The sequence below is a fragment of the Callospermophilus lateralis genome, chromosome 1, assembly GCF_048772815.1.
Source record: "Callospermophilus lateralis isolate mCalLat2 chromosome 1, mCalLat2.hap1, whole genome shotgun sequence".
In the NCBI taxonomy this organism is placed as follows: domain Eukaryota; kingdom Metazoa; phylum Chordata; class Mammalia; order Rodentia; family Sciuridae; genus Callospermophilus; species Callospermophilus lateralis.
Window position 1 is genome coordinate 64,180,064 of NC_135305.1, and position 23,406 is coordinate 64,203,469.

Here is a 23,406-nt window from a genome sequence, read left to right on the forward strand (position 1 = left end):
CTTCCTCTGCTGTGTCACCATCAAATGACATCTGTACCAAGCAGCATGTAAGGGTGGACCTGTTGATTGTCTGACACTGCATATTTCTATTTTCTTTTTGCATACTTCCAACTCCAGACAATCTTTCAATTTACCTTTTGCATGTTACTCTCACTCAGAAATTAGGAAAAAATAAGGCAGAATCAGTTAAAGAAAAAAGAATGTAAAATCACTTCAGACTCTGTGAGTCATAAACACACAATTATCTCAAATTTTCTCAAATGCAATTCAATTATAATTTTATTATATGGGCACCAAGTCTTGATCAAAGTTGCCTGTATTTACCTTGATATCATTTATGAAGAATGTGAGGTTTCTTTCCTGTGATTTTAAAGGAAATAAAGAGAAATAACACTTCAGGAATGTCAGTTATTGATGCCTTCACTTGGCACTCAGAACTATCCCCCTATGTTTTAATAGTTTCTCTTCATTCAAAATGTTTGATATGATTACTGTGAGCATGTAAATTAATTGAACAAAGATGTTAAGTGTCTTCTTGATCCATCTTAGCTCTGTAAAAGGTTCTATCATTTGAATTGTCTATATGACTAAATTACCCTTCAAATTATTCAAAAATTAATAAGGTTTTGTGAAAATCCATGTCTTTCATTTTATATCGTCAGAGTCATTTTTTTTTGGGGGGGGGTGCAGTACCAGGGAATAAACTCAAGGGCCCTCAACCACAGAGCCACTTCCCCAGCCCTATTTTTTAGAGACAGAGTCTCACTGAGTTGCTTAGTGCCTCGCTTTTGCTGAGGCTGGCTTTGAACTCAAGATATTCCTTTCAGCCTGAGAGCAGCCACTGGGATTACAGAAGTACGCCACTGCATATGGCAGAGTTCATTTTTTGATGTATAAGATTTTGTTCTTCCTATAACATTTTTTTTCTCACAAATGTATTTTGAAAACACATTTGAAAAATAAACACTGGTTCTATGAGTATTAAGCAATTAAAGAACAGTCATTAGTTGGATATCAACCTCGGTATTACTTAACATTTAGGAACAATGAGATTAAAGTTCACTGAACTATAAATGTAGCATTTCATATTGTAAAGACTAAAACAGAAGTAAGTAACTTAAATCCTATTGTATGGTAAGCTGAAAAGGCTATGTGGATCCCTAAGGGAAAACCAAATCTGCTGTCACCAATTTCCTGTACACATTCTTATTAGAATTTTATAAATGTATGCATAAAATAGCTCTCTGATATTGAAGCTCTGGCATCTTTTCAAATTAGTAATTAAAAGAGCAAAGAGATTATTTGGATTCATATAAATTTAGACACATTTATAAGCATATTGAAGAGACGCATTTTGATGGGTCCCTTATGTAATCAGCCTACATTACATCTAAAGTAGTTATAATTTAGCAAATCATCAAGCAAAATAATATAAACTCTACTTATAATTTTAAACATTGCCTCTATTTTATTTACAAATTACTATCGATAAATAATAATTCAGTTTAATTCAGAATAAAGAATATCTTTATTCTGAAACTAATATGTTTTAAAATAATCATAATATCGTCTAAAATGCAAAGTGTATGTATGATTCAAAGTACCATGGGAAAGAGATACATTGCTGAGAGTCTGGAATGGGTGGCAAGGCTGGAGTGAAGGGGCTTGATTTTCTCTTTGTCTAGTCTCTTAACCTTAAAGTGACCCAAACATCTTTACCTTGAAAATGTTCCTTTTAAGTGCATCTAAATATACTTTAATCTTTCTTACTAACATTATCAGAAAAGCAATTTAAAGACCTTTTTCCTGGGTTGTATTTTATAATTTGTATCTAGTTGATATGTGAAGTTAAGAATCTTTTCAATGCTCTTTTTTGTCATTTATATATATATATATATATATATATATATATATATATATATATATATATATATAAAACTTGGCAGTAAATATGTCACTAACCTTAGAAAAATTCTTGTTCTTTATAGGAAAGGAATAGTGGATTTATTTTCATCAAAATGAGAAAAACTCATTAGGCAAGAAATCCTGTACATACAGCCAGGATCCAAGGACGGGGCATGGGTCACTATCACTTCATCTGCTCTTGTTTCTCTTAAGCTACTTTCATTGCTTTCCTTGAAATATGTGGTTTCTCAGTTTGTGAGATTGTGCAGTTTACTACATTTTGGGTGATGCAACGTATTTAGGTGTTTTATTGTCCTAATATGAAATTCTCACATATTATGAAACCAGCTAATATCAACTTGAGGTTATATTTTATTTTTAGGTAATAGAAATCACTTTTCCAAATGTATTACATGTATTCTCTCGTTCATGGTGCTTCTAACAACCAAATGAGGAAGAAACGACTTTTATTTTTTGTTTGGGAAAAATAAGACACAGAAATCTTATGCCAGATGCTTACACTTGCCCACCTATACAGTAGTACTCCAGAAAATCCACACACTTTTGTCTCCTCATGAAAAAAAAGTTTAGTTTAACTGAATTATTGCAGAAGAGATGATTTTTCTACAGTCATAAATGCCCTCAACTTCTCCTTAACTATTATATCAAAAATTTCTGTTTTTTAACTTTATTTTATATATGTGGTGCTAAGGATCCAAGGACAGGGCATGGGTCACTATCATTATCCCAGAACCTAGGACCTTGCACGTGCAAGGTGAGCACTCTACCGCTGAGCCATAACCCCAGTCCTTCAAAAAATATTTTTAACAAGTATTAAACTAATGGTTTCTTTATTTAAATGGTAAGTATTTTATTTACTAGAGCTAAATTAACACAGAAACACATTTACTTGAATTCTAGCCTTGATTATTTCATGTCATTGTTTTTTCTGCTAGTTTTGTTAAACACAATATGATAAGCAATATTTTATATATTATTTTAATACTAAAAATAAATATTTTATATCTTCCTAAGGAAATATAGGCCTCATATAGAAGTAGTTATCAATTGAATAAAACAAAGAAAACAAAATGGCTTGAGAGCAGATTAAGCAAAGGAAGCATGATTGAGATTGGTTCATTGCATTAATTTTCCAAATATGCATTAGGTACTATGTCATGGAGGTGGTCTATATAGGACAGCACCAACATAGTTAAACAACTTTAGTATTTCCCATATTGTCATATGTCTTCGGTATTTTCCATATTGTCAGACACTAGACACTGTTCTAATTACTCTACATACTCTATCCCATGTATCCCCAGAAGAACCATATGAGTCGTTGGTATTACCCCCCACCCTTTTTTTTTTCACAAAGTATAAACACTGGTGAACACAAATTAAGTAAATGACTTCCTAAGTCACATAAGAAATTGAGAGTAGACCTGGTATACATATCGAGACAGTTTAAGTCCAGGGCCTATGAAGCAGAGTCATTAAAAAGTTTCTTATTTCAAACAATACTAAAGCATGAAGTAGGATGTCAGGCCCTGTGAAAAATACAAAAATGCTTCTAAGTGCACTCAGGGTTGGAAGGGGGGGGAATACTTAAAATCCATTGGGAAAATAGTAAGGTTAAATAAAAGAGAAGAAATTTGAGGACCGCTGACTCCATTTGAATTACTTATGGTAGTGTTTAATATTGAAGAGGTCACTAAGGATTAGATGATAAAGGATTTGATAAACAATAATATCTGCATTCAATTTACTTTGAAATGGAGACACATAAATGATTTTTGAATGAAAAATATTGTTATAGCAATAACTACAGTATTTAGGGAGACATCTACCAGTTGTATCTAAAAAGGAAAAGTATATATGGCTTAAAATGATATGTAATCTTACAAAATTAAGCATAATCAATAACTTTTAAATTTATTTAAATCATCAAACACTGCCATTTAGAATTCTTTGCCCTAAAGTTGAAGTCAAACTTTTTTAGATATAATTATACTAACTGAATTATGTAAAAATAAATGACAAAATATATATTCTCATGAGACAACATTTCTTTGACTCAGGATTAATTTTATAGGGCATCTGAAGTTTGTGCCTTATACAATAGTGGGGTAAGTATAAATACTTTTATCAACATGAAAAAACAGGTTACTTTATAATTGTTTTTTTTTTCCATTTCAATATCATCATGTTACCTTGGGGAGATTATAATTAATACCTTCCATTTTGAAAGCTTATGAAATTTTCCATTTTAAAAGTATTTGTGTCAAGCCTACCTTGAATATTTAATTGAATATTGTAAACCTATCTCTTACACCCAGAATGATTAAAACATAACAAGTGGCTTTTTTGGTCAAAACTATCCATGTCATTAAAATTCAATGGCATTGCTCCCTGTCATTCAGCTTTATCTGGCTAAAATCCTTTAATTCCCCAGCCCCTGCTGTTGGGGATCTCCAGGCTCATCATACTTAACCTCTGCCTAGGCTTCTCAGAATAGAATTTGTTTCACTTCATTCATAGCTTCAATAGTTGAGCAAGCCACACGCAAGTGCACAGTGGTCTTTTACCCTGAGCACACTAATCTGATTGTTTTTCCACTCTACAAACTCTGGGTCAACAATCAAGCTGCCGCCAGAAACTAATTAATTTGCAAACAGGCTTCTGTTTTCACAGAGGGAAAGCTTTTGAGAGCCATGTCAGGGAGGCCGGTCACACCATGGTTACACGCATTGTCATGGTATCCACTTCTCTGGGTAAATCTCTTGCTTGATGTCAGTGCACACAGGAACCCAGATTACCCAGTCAGCAGTAAATCCCTATTGAGGCCCACTGAGCTCTGAATGTAGTGACTCTGGAAGAGGAAATTGGTATAGACAGGCTCTGTATTCATTAAACTGATGGTGAGACAAGAGAGAGAAAAATGTTAAAAACAAGAAGAAAATGGTTCTGGCTTCACTTTAAAGGGTTCCCCAAGTTAGTCTCTCAGTTTTAGCCAATTTTAATTTTAAAAGTAGGCCTACCTTAACTAAATATAATACTTAGGGTTTTTTTTCCTCCTCTCACCATTTAATTCCTAATAAGCTATTCACACGTTGTGACTAATATGCCACATCTGAGAATTATACTTTTTAGTTCATCAGTCAAAAATATTAAATGCCATATCATAACAATTTTATTCAAAGACATTTTTGTAGAGGCCTGAAAAAAAGATCAGCTTTCTAGAATATTGCTACTAACAAGTTAATTTTTTACTCCAAGGTTTTATTCACTATTCTTCATTTCTGCAATGTAATTTCAAATAAAACTGGTTAAAAGTAATGTTTCCTAGACAAAAGTGACAAAAAAATTAGCTCTCTGAAAAGAAGATCAAGTGACAGTATGTTTTGGTAACTTAGCTTTTTAAGGAAAATAAATTCATATTTAGTGATTTTATTAACCATTTAGAGGATAGAATAATTTCATGGTACATATTTATTTATTGAAAAGATTTTACTCCTATGGGGAGTGCATTCTTTATTAGGATGAAATTTTTTTGCATAACAGAATTCATGAGAAAACATAATGATGACTGCCAAGTTAATAGTATAGATATAAATACTTATTTTAAAGTATTGCCTTTTCATGTTTTAGCTCAATTTCAGGAAAAAAAAAATAACCACAAATATTTCCTTTTTTGTTTGTTTGTTTTTTTGGTGGTACTGGGAATTCTAAGCAAACTACTACCCCCACTCCCAGCCCAATATGTTCATTTTTATTTGTGAGATTCTATATACTGATACTGCAGAATTGATAACAGTGAGTACAGTGGGAACTCATAGATGTAATTAAAAGCTAAAATATATTACATTCTAGTTATTTCATTCATGATCTTCAAAGACACAAAGAGCCCTTGTTGTTTTTACTTTAACTGAATCATTGCTCAGCTTCTGTAAGATTTATCTGCTCATATAAACATAAAGCAAGGCTTACAGAGGGCTTTTTCTCCAAAGATCAGAAAAATATTACTAATTTACTTCAGCTAGAGAAATGACATCATTAAGAAGTCTGACATTAGGCAAAACTGGGTAATTCATTTTACTTATTAAAGAATAAAAAAGTACCTTCAAACAAGGTTGAATTAAAATAGTTTATTAAAAGAGCTGTATGAGTGATTTGAGACTGGTATCTGATACCACATAATATTAATTTGTACACTCAGAGTTTATCTGCAGTCATGTTTCTTGGTTCTATTTTTCTAAAAACAAATCTTGTGGAGAAATTTGAATCTTAGGAGAATATGCAATATCCTAGTACGTGACCACAGAGGAAATGATGCTGATTCCAGTGAGGGCCAACCAGCATGGTATGAATGTTACAGGGCAGAGGAAGTGGAACCATGACTAGCATACCATTCCAATTACAGAAAAAAACAAGTGGGTTGGTCTATCCACAGGCATGATCCTTTTAGGAAATTCCGCTAAAAGAAAACAGGTCTTCCTGAAACGAGTGGGAAGGCCTCACACTTCAGGCATTGTAATTAGTTCTGTTTGTGTTCACCGGGCCTTGGCTCTCTCAGGCTTCCATGTGGTTTCATATATTAGACCAAACGCCGGCTGCCCTTTCACCCTGGCTCAACTATAATCACTCACAGAATGAATCTGACGAAGCTTCCCAAGCATGCTCCACCCAGTTGAAGAGAAAAGGATATAGAGATAATTAACATTTATTAAGTGCTTACTAAATGCCAAGCCATTGCTCATTTCTTTTTTTATGTTGTTATGTGGTCATTTAAAAAAAATGACTATGCGAGGTAGGTAGTATTATCTTTTCATTATACATAAGGTCCAAAGTCAAGAGAAAACTTTCTTACTTTAAAGATTTGAAAGTCATTCTTTCAAATCATATGGCATCCCAACATTATTCCAAGATAAACAATACTGGAAAATAGTCTTCATCAAATAGAAAAATAATTGTGGACTAGCCCTTCATCTGCTCTAATGAATGAGTAATGAGTACAGTAATTATAGTAGTATTTGCAGACTTAATGTTAAGAAATTCTATCACAGCAGCATAAATTCATTTACTTATATTGCTTATTTTACTGTAAATAGACACAGAAAAAAAAATTACTTTATTTCAAATTAATGTAAGCTGAAATTGTAATTGAAGTTTAAAATCACATCATATTAAGAACATTCACGTAACACAAGAAAAACAGTGAATTTTGGTATATCATGTCAAATTCACACACTAGTATTTTATGAGGTCAAAAGTCATTCTAAACCCTTGCAAACTTAAGATAGGGATTTGTGTACATGATGAAGATTTTTAAAAATATTGTTATATATTAATATGTAAAAACTCAGTAGATTCTCCATCTTTTAAAAATGTCTTTCATTCCTTCCCATTTCTTTCCATTAAAACTATAATTGAAATATTATTGGTACTGTTTTAAAAATGCAAAATAAATAGTAATTATGGAAGCAGTAAAATTTCATTATTTAAAAAAAAATTAAGATATTTCAGGCTCTAAATCTAGATGGCTGTTTTTCTCTTTTCTTTTTTGTTTGTTTGTTTAGTTTAGTTTATTATATTTTGTTTTTCTCTTATGAGCAGGAAAAAAAATTGAGAGCCATCCAAAAGAGATGAACTAATTCTTCCAAAAGAGTTGAACCTATTTGAGAAAAGTAAAGTAAAGCATATGCCAAAATTAATTTAATAGCTCCAAAGACCCCTGGAAAAAAATATCTTACAAGGCAATTTATGCCTTCTGGCAACACAGATGATTGTATAGTCTGTGCTGATTCCTCAAAGCTCATTTATTTTATGCATGAGTGTGTAAACACTGTGTTTCCAATTTCATTCTGAGATGGTATTCGATTTCTCGAGGCCCTTCATTCCATCTCATAGCAGCCTGGTTTCTGCACCCTGTCACATGGAACCTCTGTGCTAATTTGGAGAAATCAGTTCTCACGTTTAGTGCTGAGAGACTGATAACTGAATTCTCAAATGAACTACACATTTTCAAAGATGAAGTACAGAGCTGCGGACAATGACTGTGTTTTCCCACAGTGTAAATTCTTCAGACTCAGCTGTCAACATGCAAGCGTGCAGCATAAAAGCAGCTTTAACTTGATGACTTTTTTCCTCCAAGGCCATAAAAATGAAATGGATACTACACTCTCCTTTATGTTATTCCATCTTCTAATGAGATTTTTTTTCTCACAGACAGTGAAAGCCTGTATACCCCTCACAGTCCTTAGCAGATCAAAGTCACCTTCTTGTGCATAAAAAACAAACATTCTCTCTTTCACACAAATATTTCCATTTGAGAATAGATCAGACAGTAAAGCTGAATGGAGGTTTTTTTTTTTTTTTTCCTGACTCAGTTTGCCTCCATACACATCCCAGGTTTATTAATCAATGGTAAATATTCCAAAGTTGTCCTTTGGGCTCTTGGAGTTTTACATAAACCCTTGTTTTCAACTCAGTGCCTTGTTTTTCTCTTGGTGAGGCTTTCAGTTTCTCAGATGGTCACCCAGGTAGCACTATACCTCCTTTACTCCAAGGAGGAGCTATTTGACTTCATGCCCAGTGGTTACCACAGTGTTTGTACTCAATCAAGAATGGTCTTAGGGACTATCTATATTTAAAACATCAGTGTGGAACTGGAGCCATGTTTAGAGAAAACAAGAGAAGAGAGTGTTTTGAGAATGGGCTAGTTAGCAGTGGCATATGCTTCAGGAGAGGTTGTCTAAATGGAGACTGATTAAAAAAAAAAAAAAAAAAAAAAACTAGACAAAGTCATAGGTGACCTTTGGAGGAAGAGTGGCTCAGGGATAGATTATTGGATAAAATGCATATTGAAAGTGACTAAAGGAAGTACAAATATTGAGGAAACAAATCCTAACCAAGCTACAAATTTAAACATATAGGGACATTGTGACATATGATGATTAAAAGAAGGCTTTCCTTTGGGATACAGGTGCAAGATTTCAGGTCATTGAAAGAAAGTAGTGAGAGAGAGAGAAAGAGAGAGAAAGAGAGAGAGAGAGAGAGAGAGAGAGAGAGAGAGAGAGAGAGAGAGAGAAGGAGAGCAAAAGAAATTTAAATTGGGTAATTTATGAAGAATTCCAATGCAATTAAGAATAAAGGCAGAAGGGACAGATGATGAGGCATCCAAAGAGTCTTGTCTTTGTCTCTAATGCATGAAAAATAATAGATCAATCAGAAATGTTGGCACAGGAGGAAAGAGATGCTGACTGAGGTAACTTGAGGACTGATTTATGTTTTTGAATAGTCACTTTGAAGCACAGGATAAATCAGAACAAAGATCATCACACACAACTCATGGTTCCCTGAAGTATCACTGAGGTATAGAGGCCAAGTTACGATTTTTTTTTTATAATAGACCAATGAAAGAAAGAAGTGACAAAATAAATTTTGCGCTTCTCAGAAGTAAGGGCAGGAAAACTAGCATGACTGAAGTTCTCACTACATAGAAGTAGATATTAGGACCAATTAGTTAAAAACCTGAATTAAAATATTATTTATTTATTACAAGCATAAGCGTTTTACACATTTTGCTATGTTAAATTAATATAGAAAAGTTAAAGAGTAATTTATAAATAAACAACTACTAGTTCAAGTAATTAAGCCTGTGCCTAAAGTTCAGGAAACTAGGTTCTTATTACAAATCTTGACTATTGGGCTAAATAACATATTGACCAAAATTTTCTCACCTATAAAATGAGAGAGGGGATTTTGAGGAAATTATGCAAAATAATGATATGAAGTCAAGTGAAATAATGATACAAAAGTCCTTTGGGATTTTAAGAACAGTGTCAGTATAATGTTATTAGAATAGAAAAAAATGTTTTTGATGTTCAATACCTTATAGTATGTTCTCAAGGCAATAAGGGGAAATGTGGAGGAAAAAAGAATGCTATGCGGTGAGAGTCTTTGTGGTGTCCCTGTAAGACAGGATTGGTAAACCATCTTATCTTTTTCCATTGCCTCCCTTCCGTAGCTCTAGCTCAGATCTCTTTCCATAGCTAACTACAGAGAAACTTCACATTTGTCACAAAACATGTACTTCCTGAAATTTTAATCTGTCTTTTCTCTTTTTGCCCAACTTTCTCACACCCAGTCATGAAGTCACCACCATTAGCTTAACAACACACTAAATCTCAAGTCATGTTGTATACACTATAAAGGGAAAGTTCTCCAGTGATTTAATACACAGGTTACGTGCCTGAGTTCTTGCACGTACCACCTACCATTGAGCCATCTGGAATCATGCTGCTCTGTCCTGATTGGGTGGTGGTGCCCCAGAGTCCGGAATATAGCAAAGTCTCGCCCCATGAAGTCAGCTGCAGTGCCAGAGTATAATTCTCCATCTGTGGTGTGGCAAAATGAAACCACATAGGTATTATTTAATTCAATTAAGGCAAGACAAACAAAACAAAGATAATACAAGTTTCATGTTATGAGCACACTGAAGACAGAAATAGCACGTTTATCATTATGCAAAGCTATTCATATTTCATCCTGTGTCTTTATTGAAAGAATATTTTACCAAATGATCATTCAGATATTAAGTACTTGACTATTCAGTTAATACTCACTTAGAAAATTTGAGTAAAAACTGATTCTGTGACTACTGCTAATATACAAAACTGCTATTTTCCCACTAAGACCAGTGACAAAATTTACAAAAGGCAAAACTATATTCATTATCATCATATTTCTTTTTTTTTCTTTATGTGTGTAAAACTGCTATGATCTAATAACCTTATTTAGTGGGGTAAGAGATTATTGTAAAATCTTGCTTATTGCTTATTTTAATGGCAATTAATATTTTTATGTACTTTTTTTCTAGTAGGATCTGAAATAATGAAATTTTACTATAATTCTGAAAGGGCCAATATTTTCTTTGCCACCTTTTTTTGTTTTTGCTTTTTATTTTTTAATATATCTGGTGGGATAAATGTTTGAAGTTGGTGTAAGCTAACATAGAGACCCTAAATAAGTGCACTAACAAACAGAAATATATTTGAAGAGGAGGGAATTTTGGCAAACCCACATCATAATCTCTACAGTTAAAGATTTCACTGCTTTTTGACTTTCTACTACTAAATTGAGTTAATTCTCAATAGGAGTTTAATAACGGAGAGATCATTACCAGAAGGTGAAGACTCAAAGGGAAAGGAAGAATAGCAGGAGAGAGAGCAGTTAGGTTCACTGAATACCACTCTGTGCTTGGCAGGCAGTCAGGCACTGGCTGGACACTTTCAAATTATTTCACTTTAATTCTGTCAATGTCCCCATGATGTAAATAATGTTGTCCCTATTTTATAGTTTAAGAAATCCAGGGCTGTTCAGCTAATGCCTAGGCAAGTTGAGCTGAAGTTTCAAACACAGGCCTGTTTAATTCCAAGCTTTTTACATTAAACCATACCACCTTTCAACAATTCAAGTTTGTAAAAATTGTGTTTTCTTTCTTGAATCAGAAAGTGTCTCTTATTATTTCTTCCAGATAACACATAACTGCCTGCCTACTTACAGTGAATTAATGTACTTGCAAAACAAAACAACAAAAATGAAAAAAATTTCTTTAAACAATCCACGATAATTATAGTAAACCTTAATTTTATTTTATTGATAACTACTATGCTAATGGTTTTGCTAGAAAATATTCAGAATGTAGAGAGGGCCTAGATAGATCATAACATAAACATTTGTTTAGTACGATTATTTCCTAGGTAGTTTCATGTTAGATAAATGGAAAACAGTGAATCTTCATATATAAATGTCTTTGGGCAAATCTTTTTAATCTTTTGATTCCTTAGATGATATTCTGTATTTCCATTTTTATTTTTCACTCCTAGACAAGAGCTTTGCAATGTAAAATAGATATTCTCAGTGGTCCAACCTGAAGCAAGTTTGTATCATATCCTTTGGCTCACTAATGTGTTTTAATGGACTTGATTTTGAAGAATCTCCAAAACAATGGAAAATAGCTACAAGAGAAAAATCACTGAAAAATAAGTTATTGCTTTAAACTTTCATGTAGGTAGATACCTTATCCTGAAAACTGCTAAAAATTGTTCTCATATTTTGGATTGTTGTGACTGAAGTTAAACAAACATTGTTTAGATAATATATTGATTTCAGATTATTAGCTAAATAGAGAGTATTCATATATCATCTTATGTCAGAGCAAAGTATTTTTGGGTTTCAAAAGCATCTTGCATTCTCTTAATTAAATTTCAAGTGCAAATGTGACTTGCCCACATTGAAATATGATGATAATGTTTTACCTGACTACAGTTAAAGGAATACACTTTTCTAAAGCTCAAAAATACTACAAGTCAGCTACCTAATAAACTTCAAAAGGTCCTTTGAAACATTTAAAGGCCTATTGTCTATTTATTGTTAACCCCTATTTTTATGAAAGTTAGTGTTTTATCTTTTTACAAAGATTGATACATAAATGTGATATAATTTTAAACATTAGGTGAATGATTTTTGTTGTGTGTGCAAATTAGAGGATGTTAGGTAAAAATATGTGAAAGTCCTATGGACTTTAAACATTTTCATGTTGGAACACCTGTGGGAGGAAGCTTTAGCTCTTCTTTACCTTGAACAATCAAAAGCTGTGACTCTTTCATTGAGTCTCATTGCCCATGAACCACACAAGATGGTGAAAATCAGGGCAAGTGAAAGCAGAATGACGAAAAGGTGAAGACAGCAATTTAACATCAGACAGGCTCTGCTCAACAGGGGATTTGCCCGGAAATGGTGGAGTCACAAATGCCAATGATTAATCATTCTGTCAGTTAGCTTCTTTAGGTAAATGAAATTCATAATTGGGTTGTTATTACACACAAACTCTAGTCAAGAGAGAATTGGAATAACAACAACGGAATTATTACTTAGAGGTAGAGCGCTGCTTTTAGCATTTTTTTTTTTTTTGGTAATATTATAACTTGTTTTACTTGCTTTTATATGAAGATGGCAAAGATCAATGGAAATGAAGAAAAGGGTAGTGAGACTGACTTTATTACTCTTTTTACAGCAGATAGGAAACTTGTTCAAATTAGAAAAGGTGTTCAGTAGAAGAGCTATTCGCTCAACATTCCTAAGACAGTTAAATTAAAATGTTGTCTTATAAATGAAAGGAAGTTCGCAGGTTAGGAACCATTTGCCTCCAGTCATAGGAAATTATCTCCCACCCACATAATGTTTTTAGCAATAGCCAGATATTCTTGAGCTGGAGGCAACCAGATGATTAGGTGGCCATGAAGGCACCTTCTCTTACTGTTCTTACTCAATGCCAGTTACTGTTCCTTTGTACCAGGCCTTAGATCAGATTTCCGGTTGAGATTGCTGGAGAGATTTCTGTAAGGACTCTAATCTGGGCTGATTGTTCCAAATAAGTATGATGTCTTTATTGGTTTTGCCCATAAATATAGGTGGTAAAATTTTGCTTATTTCTTGTGAAATAAAGAATATATCAACCAGCATACATGCCAATTAGTAGACGCGAACATTTTCACTGTGCACTAAAGAGGTGTTATAATCTGTGGCTCTTTGAAATGATCTAAAAATATCTGACTACAAAAAATTGAGCAGACCCTAGTTTGGGCTTACTTTAGGATAACAGATATATCTAGAATGAAAACCTATTGGCCAAACATCTTTTGTACATTCTGGGTCACTTAATAAATTATCAAATTATATGTTGATTCTGGAGCACAGTGTTAATTTGACAATTTTCTGACCCTAAATATAAGTTTTCTTGAAAATATGAAGTAGTGTATTAGGTTAAGGTTTTCCTGCAATGATTCAAATGGCATTACATTTGTGATACACACTTTTGAGGTTTTCACTAAGTCACTAGTGAAAGGAAATGTGACAGTTGCCCAATTTTATTAAATTGATGATAAAATAACATGTTCAAGGATTTTTAATGTATCTAAATATAAGACAATTATATATATAACACAAATGCACACACAAACACATATATTGTTTAGCATTCTCTGTCGAATAAGATCTTTAAGACTCTACAAAAAACCACCACATGGGCATATTGATGTCTCAACAATATTCATATTAGTTTAAGGTAAATTAGTGCTGACAGTTGTAACTAACCATCTGGAAATTGCCAAAGATAAAAATGGCTATTTGAGGGCTGGAGTTGTGGCTCAGTGGTAGAGCATTTGCCTAGCATGTCTGAGGCACTGGGTTCTATACTCAGTATTGCATATAAAAATAAATGAATAAAATAAAGGTTCATCTTCACCAAAAAAAAAAAAAAAAAAAGAATTTGAAAGAAAAATGAAATGGCTATTTGAGTATACCTCTATTCTTTCCTAAGTTTTTTGACCTGTCTTTAAGGAAAATATTTTCTATGAGAAGAACAGAAACTTTTGCAAACTGTATTTCCATCATGGTTGAGTTACCTGAGAAGCACGTATTAAAAACAAAGATTTATATGCACTTTAGACTTTCTGTTCATATTCAAAAAGAAGTAGAAAATGTGGTTTAGATTAGTTAATATATCAGATTACCATTCCTAAGAAGGGTGTGGTGAAGAGACAGGGGGCGGGGGGAACAAAACAAAAAAACAAAAAAACATTTCCTGATGAAATTGCAGCATTACTCACATAGGTAAAGAGTGTGTCATGGAAGTGAGAAAAAATCAAAAAGACATAAAGACCAAGACTTTCGGTTGTTAACACCTCAAGTAAACTCCACGCACAGGGTAGAAGAGTAATTAGAAACAGAAGGGAAAAAAAGTTTTATCCCCTTTCCCTTTCTCTGTCCTTCTCAAGAGCTAGCTCTCTCTCTCTCTCCTCTCTCTCTCTCTCTCTCTCTCTCTCTCTCTCATACACACACACACACACACACACACACACACACACACACATACACACACACACACACAGCACAGATAAAATTAATTCCCTGGAATGGAAAGATGTGGCAATAATCTTACATTTTTACATTTATTAAGCACCTTCCTTCCCTATGCCAATAAATACCACATGCTGGCTCGTTACTTCTGTTGTTCTTTTAAAACTAACATTTTCTGAGTAGTAACATGTGCATATGGCACAGAATTAAAAATATAAAATTTATAATAGATCTAATCTGCTTTCCAGTTTACCCACAGGGGGCCTCTGCTACTAAGTTTGCTGTTGTTGTTATTGTTTGTTTGTTTCTACTTTACACATATTCCAGAGATATGCAAACACCAAAAATGGTAGCACACCATTAAACTGTCTTATTTACTTCTCACAACAAACTAGTAGAATTAGTATGGCAGACAATTTTAAGTGCAAAGAAATTAAGGTTCAGAGAGGTTCAAATAATTTTCTCAATTTCATTTAATTAATTTAGGGAGTGAGTTCCTTACTTATTCTAACACCCAGAGAGACCATTTTCTAATGCTAAATTATATTCTTTCCTGAGTCAAGGCAAAATTCCAGCTTAAAGATATAAACCTTAAATGAAAGTCCCAGACCTTTGAAATAGACTTCAATAATATCTCTTAGTGATGGAATATTTCTAAATTATTAGTGCTGCATTGCCTGGAAAAGATTTCAATAAGGAAATAAAATTGCTCTCAAGTTGACTATTCTTTTCACATCACGAAAATGTGAGATGGTACTTAATTAGTGTGGAAAATACTAGGTTTTATTCTTGTGATGTGTTCACACCTGGCATTTATTCTGAGCAGGGGAGCAACTGCTATCTTTAATAAAGAAATTTCAAACAAAGACATAAAAATATTTTGCAGGTGGAAGGAATCAGAAATATTTTAAAAATAAATTCTGGAGCAATTTTATATTGACAAAATGATCATTATTAAAGAAGATTGGCAAAATTAACTTTAATAAGGTGATTTGAAAAACTTAGGACATGTTATAGGATTAGGGGACTTAATTCATAAGTGTGAATCACTTAGGTGAGAAATCATATTTTTTATGATTATCAGTTTAAAAATCCATGACTTTTTGGAAAGAGGTTATACCAAACCTTGATAGTCTGTGTAAACTAAGTTTTTCAGCTGTCATCTGGTTTTAAAGTATACGACTAGTTGAAACTGCTGTATACTGGGATTGGTGGTTTAAAAAATATCTGTTACAAAAATCCACCTGGCCAGCTTACAGATGGTTTGAGCCAAACCTGGAGTTTTATCCCAGTATTGGGGAAGGAAGCAACCTGGAACCACCTTCAAATTTTTATTTTACGATGGAAACATCTCCAGATTACGAGGGCAAATAGGCTTTCCTAATGACCATTTTCTGATATACAGAGAGTAACCTGTATATTTCAGAGACAGCTGTTACCCCCATTTTAAAAAGAGTTTGGGAAGTGCTGTAGAAAATGTTTATTCTATAAACCTCTATTAAGCTAGTGAGCATTCTTTTTAAACCAGCATTAAAAAATGCCAAGAAAATCTCAACAAGAGCAATTAAATATACTGTAAGAAGAATTAATAACATAGTTATAAAGGAAACAAACTCCCAAAAGAAAGTTATAGGTCTTGAATCAATGGTATTTTTACCAGATCTAGTAGAGCTTGTTCCTTTTCTGAATCTTGCTGTTTATTTGGTTCAAAAATTAATTTTTTTGGTCTTGTGAATAAGCACTTTCTACCTCTGAAAGTTACTGGGTCATTTTTCCATATTAGGTATTCCGTGCCAAGGTTGTTCTTCTGAAATGTCTATTGTTCTTTCTCAACTACGCTTCCTCTCTTTGGCTCCTTGACCTTCCCTTGTCCTCTTCCTTTTCATAAAACTTATACAGATTTTTCAAAGAAATTGTAATATAAAAACCAAACTTGTGAAGTCTCATATTCTTTGTGAATGTTGCATGGTTTCATACCGTGGGGGCTATGTAATACCTACCTGTCATCATCCTGTCTCGATGGACTATTAAAATAAATAATCAAGCAAAATTCTACTGAGAAGCATACCATAAACTAAACCTGCTCTATGCACACTTTTGTATGCTGTTTTTTGAGTGTTCTCAGTGTTCACATTTAAATAAGAATGTTCAAATTTGAATAAGTATAGACTTGCAAGTCAGAACAAAGTATGGCTCCTCCCATTTTTGAGATGAGTTTCAGCATATGCTCTTGAGGAAGGCATTCACATGTAATCACTAGGCTACCTGCGAATAGGAAAATTATATGTGTGCTACATTCCTCCAAGTCTTAAACTGTTGTTAAAGTACTGTATAAATGGATCAAATGGAATACAATTGTCTAGATCTGAAAAGCAATAGAGATGATTTATGCTGAAGTGGTTTTATTCTTAATAGAATAGGGATTAGTGATAAAGTAAACACCACATAATAGTGGAAAAATTTATCTTCATAGTTAATGTGGTAGGCTACATGACTAGAATTTTATTTTATTGAGTACAGAGGGAGTTATTTATAAAGGGAAAATGATGAAAAGGTTTACAAATTTATGACACATCAGGTAATAATTTATTTTTTTAAAATCTAGATTTAATATTAAACTAGAAATTTTGTACTTGAAATTTTCACATTATTTTGGTTGTGCTATCAAATAATTATATTCCATATTTAATAGAAAAAGGGCAAAAGTACACCATTTCTGTATCACTATGCAGATTCACAACACAGAATATTTCATGTGTTATGCTGCTGGTAGCCTCAAAAAATAAAGAAATAAAAAGCAAAATACAAAGAAAAGGAAGAAGGAAGGTAATACTACTTCAATATTGATCACTGTTTGTGTAATTATTTAATCACTGTATGGAGATGATTAAAAGGATATACAAAATATTCTTTATCCTTCAATACAGACTAACATTATCTCCTACTTCTACCTAATTCCATCACCCCACTTCTGACCATTGGAAGTACACCTGAACACCCCTGACCCACTAATGCAGCCCTGAAGAAAAAGGGGATAAAGGAAAGCTTGAAGAAAACATGGTAAGAGGAAAAGTAGAGGAAATCACAAAATGTTGTGGCACATTTTTAAAAGGAAGGTCTAATGTCACAAAAGTGGACACACAATGGCTTCTTTAAGAGTCTTCTAGCAAACAAGATAAAGAGTGAGAAAACTTGAGCAACACAAAAGGGCTTTGCCAAAGGTGCTGCCATTTACACTGATTGTGTGGAACAAGTTGTCCAAAATTTGAGGCAGTTATAGAACTTGGACATATTTAACAGGGTAGAATGAATGGCATTGTTTCTTTATAATTTCTCAAAATTCTTTATTTAAGCAACTTTTCATGAGATGAAAAATAAATTTTTTTATCAAATTAATACTGAAGTTTAAGTGGGACTGTATATTGATTAGGCAGACCATTTGCATTTCTTCTTTTTAAATTTTTTTCACTACTGGGGATTGAACACAGGGTCTCACACATGCTAGGCTACTGCTAAACTGCATTCCCAGCTGAGCAGGCCATTTAAAAGATGCTACTAAATCATCACAACAAAAAGAATCCTACTTGAAAGTGCAATTACCAAAAGAGAATTTAGTGTTGCTTTTTTTTTTTTTTTAAATACTTGAGCATATCACAACTGATGTTCTCCTGCTAAGATTGTTTATGATTAACAGTGAAATATCTTTGTAGGTAAAAAATAAACAGGCAACATGGTTACTTTTTATGACAGATTCACTGTTTAATTGATTCTTTACTACATACCTATTAAAAGAGATGCTGTCAGCAGCTTAGGGTCATAAGGACTCTTCCCACGGCCATTTTCAAAATGTGAGTCCTCCAGTTTAAAAATGTTGTCCTGTAAGTTAAAACAAGAGAAGGGCTTCATTCACAAGGGTTTCATTTCATTTATAAGACAAAGTGTTTTCAACATGTCAGTTAACTATACAGGTTGAAGATTCACATCCAAAAACAAGGAATGTTTTTATTTGTGTAAACTTCAGAGATGAGAAAATAAATTAAGTGGATAAAAAAGAGCTAGTATTAGCCAAATTTACTTAGCTGGATTTTTAATAGCAGTTTGCATATTACAAGTAATAACATGTAAATGAACTGTAAAGAACAGAATGTGTCAGGATAGGAAATTCTCGCATAGGTACATCAAGACCTACCCTAATGGCTCTTGAAGAAAGAATGTTAAATTTAAATAAAGTTTAAGTTTCTTCCTGGATTAAAAAAAAAGTAACAATCCATAAGATTATATGTCTAGAATAAATCATACCCTTACTTTTCTGTAGAGCTTACATTACAAAGTGCTAAATAGCCATAGCAATTATTTCCCCACTCTGTTGTTTGTAAACTGTGGTGCATGCATGTTTCTCCTGTATTTTAAACTTGCACATGCAGCAGGGGAGGTTCCTGAAACTATCCCTATCTGCCTCTAAGAACGAAACATCAAACTGAATATTAGGCCCAGTGAAACTGGAAATGATGTCATTAGAACAATAAGCACATTTTTATCACAGGGAATTCTGCTCGAGTGGGGCCCAAGTATCCAGAGACAGAAATGAACTTTTGACTACATATAAAAATACGCTCATGTCCCCAGGTAGAATGTGTGTGGGAAAGCATGACAACAAAAACCTCAATACAGAGGTGACTAATGTATGACTGAGACCTGTTGTCAGATGTGTCTAGCTACTGCAACCTATATGTGACAGTGGAGTAAATTTGGAAACATTTCTGAGCACTCTTTCAGACCCAAGTGCCCTGGGAATTAATTAGGTCAGAATATGTATGCTTTTTCCAGTAGAACATTAACTTATCCATAGTCTGAAATAAAATAGCTTTTTTGGCAATTTATCTACCATTCACACAAAAGTATTTTCTATCTTAGAATAGTAAATGGTGTTCATTTTATGATCAGTAAGGATCACTTTATTTAATGTTTAATACTTTTGATGGAGCTAATGGCAGGAATTCAAATTATGACTCTTAAAACTCATTTGAATTAAAGAGGAAAATAAAAAAGGAAGTAAACCAAAAGTGTTCTTTGGTTTTATTACTGTATGAGTGAGAATTATCTATTCTGTTCTTTCCTTGTATCGATCCTGTATTTGGAAATTAGCTGTCCTTTTGCAATGATCGTTCTTTAGCTTAGTTCTAAAATTTACATTGTGTAATATTATAGGTTTTATCAGAATTGTGCCAAGTTGTAGTGGGAAGTGAGCCAGGCACCCAGTTAAGCTAGATAAAAATCAGGTTTGGATCTTGGGTCACCATCCCATATCTCCGAGTTTCTTGTCTCTCAAAATCAATTTAGATTAAGATATTTAGCCTCATAGACTTTTTATATAAATTTTTAAAAATTATACAAAACACTTTAAAACAGTAAGATAAAACTACAGCTCATATTACCACTTTAAAAAAATACTATGAAAATTTAACATGTTGTTACCCTTATTATCAATTTCCTAATGTAATATAAAAGAGGTATTAAAGATAGTTCCTTAACTCAACAAATACTAAACTTGTTCAGAAAAATAATTTATCATAGGCACATAAATATTAATATTATATCTGGAATTAATTGATATATTCTAATAAAAACATAAAAGAACCTCTAAATATTTAGATTACATTTTGATTACAAATTAGTAAATAATAAAAAAGAGATATTCTCAAGAAAAGATCTAAATTCTATTGCCATGGATCATCAAAAATGTTATTAAAATTTGTGTATGAGATTAATAATTACTTGTTAAAGGAAGCAGCAGGGAGAGGTGGTATGGTGGACAATACTGTTACAAAAATTCTGATCATTTCTAGTGTTTATGATATTTTACTATACTGACAAAGACAGGGGGACTATCCCCTCATATGAGGCATTTGATGTCTGGGATCATATGTCCAGGTCAATCAGACAATGCCAAGGCAGATGAGAAATACTTCCAATCTCATGTAATACTTGATTTACAAGGTGGAGGATTAAACTTCATAGGAAGAGAAGTTAAGCATATCAGTTATGGTTCAAGAAAAGATGAAAAACTATCCTTCATCATGGTGTCAGGTAATCTGTACAAACCTTTCTTCTTTTTTATTCAACTCCATAAAGAAATGCTAAGTTGAGCACCTCCTTTACTGATATACAATATCTTTCTTGTAAATGTAATTTTTACCCACATTACTGAGTATCTACCATGTAAATCTCCTATATTCTTATATGGTACTGTAGAGGGGCAGAACAAATTGAATTTCCTTTCCAGCTCAGTGAGATGGGGGCTTGAAATAAATGTAATTTGATTTCTGGATAGGAGTGCAAAACAAGATTTCTTGCATATAAATGTTGGTAGTATAAAATTCATACCCATTACATGTAGTAATGGGGTCTAGGGATGTTGAAATTGGACAGAGCTGGGTGTTATCCCTGGCTCTTCCATTTATTAGCTCTGGGCCTCAGGCAAGTCCCTAAACCCTTCTAAAACTCAGATTATAATAGGATAAGAAAATAATGTAATAGGATAAGAAAATCTCATGGCTGATGTGAAGATGCATTATAATGCCATATAAAATATACTTACTATGCCTTCAAAAATGATTTTCTCTTTTCCATTGTTTATAGTTGCTGCAGTAAAATCATTCTGTCTCATGATCCTGATCAGTCTCTCATACCACAATAGAAATGTCTGCCTATGTTTTCATCAGTAAAAATCAAGACAGCCTCAAAAATTGTTCTTTCCTAAAATTGAACAAGTGTCTAGTTGAAAAGCATTCCTGAACAATGAATCATTTCTGAATGATTTATTTGAATGATTATCATTTCAGAAATTATACTCATTTCTGTATACCTGAGTTAACAATAGTATACAAGCAATGACTACTGATTTCAGTCATTATCCAAAGTACATGTATGAAGATACGAATTGTTGTGAACAAACTTTATATATAATCAGAGATATGAAAAATTGTGCTTTATATGTGCAATAAGAATTGTAATGCATTCCACTGTCATTTATTTTTTAAAAATCAATTAAAAAATTTAAAAAAGAAAAGAAATTAGAAAAAAATAATGATTTTTAAATATGTGATTTTATTTTAAAATGAACATAACTGCCAATCCTTTAAAATTATTTGTTGGGTATTTATAAAATTATATTATTTAATGGAATTTGCACAAAATATTTAATTAAAATGGACAACCCTCTTTAGTATATCTGATAACTTTAATATCATTGATATAAAGATATCAATATTGATGTTTCTATTTTCCAATGAGCAAGACCTATTAGATGTATAAATATATTGGCTCACTGTGAAAGACCACTGTTTAATATAATTGTATGTTGACATCCTATGTTGTTAGTTCGTTGTCTGGCTGTACCTGTAAAGCCTTTGAAATCTGATTGCTACCCAGTGATTTTCTGTTTTCGAAGAATATGAAGAAAATCACAAGTGCAAATAGTAAGACTGAATATCCTAAGGCCAATGTACACAATTTAACTTATAGCCTATATGTCTTACTTGGGCTGAAACAGTTTTCATGTTTGGTAATACATGAACAAAGATCTAGCTGCATGGACTCTAATTGCTTTAGCAGATACCATGAGCGAATCGTGTAAGTTATTGTGCCATATTTTATTACATGATTGCATCAGTTTTCAACGACTATTTTTAGCTTTCAAGACTACTCTTTCCCCTTTGTCTTTTGGATTTCCTGAATGTTATTAGACTGTGGTGAGGTAAGGCATTAAAGGAAATAATAACTGTGCTAATGTCTAATCCAAAGTCTTATAAATTATAAACCATTGGTGACATCATGGTAATAAATTTCCTAAATCTCAATCTTGTCCAAGTAATAAATTTTGGCAATAATGTTGCGATTTTAGTTATTTTACTTAATGATTAAAACATAAATGATGTTTTAAAATGGAAAGAAAATAATACTCTACATATATGTAATAGAATGAACATTTATTTTGTGGAAAATTCCATAAATTACATAAAAAATAGTTCTTGACAGTATGAATATTTTTATAGTTTTCTAAATTTCTCTTTTTCCTCTTGCTTCTCACAAACACATCTTGTATGCAAACATATTCTGAATTATCCAGTATTCCCCAAAGAAATCTTGCATGCAAGTTATTCTGAACTATCCAGTATTTCCTGATCTTGGCCTGAAACTTCTTCCTTCTCCTCTTACCCATCCTTAGCCTTCAACCCCAGGATAACCTTTCTTTCCCTTAATATTAAGTTGAAAAGTCACTTTCTAGAAGAAGTCTTCCAATTTCTGCAGATAAAATTTATTAGTTTTCTTTTGTGTATATCTGAATTAACAATAGTATATAGGCAATGACTACATAGGACAAAACTACTGGTTTCAGTAAAGAAAGAATGTAATAAGATTTCACAGGAAATATTGTGCATATGACACTTTGACCATAGTGGATCTTTTTGTGAATCAAATTCACCAAAATTTACTTTTTCCAAAAGGGTGACTCAAGTTTGCACTGCGCAATACTGTATAACCGTGAGTCACATCCCTTTATTTAATTATAATTAA

At 32.7% G+C, this 23,406-nt stretch overlaps 1 protein-coding gene across 1 annotated transcript in view; it reads right to left on the reverse strand.

Moving 5' to 3' along the window:
• The window catches only part of Sema3a (semaphorin 3A), a 189,859-nt gene that overhangs the window by 65,237 nt on the left and 101,216 nt on the right, over window positions 1–23,406 (reverse strand). Inside the window, exons 5-6 of the mRNA XM_076862561.1 lie at window positions 18,612–18,705; window positions 10,185–10,304 (exon numbers count right to left, since the gene is read on the reverse strand). Coding sequence (XP_076718676.1) covers window positions 10,185–10,304; window positions 18,612–18,705 — 214 coding nt within the window. The remainder of the gene's footprint in view (window positions 1–10,184; window positions 10,305–18,611; window positions 18,706–23,406) is intronic.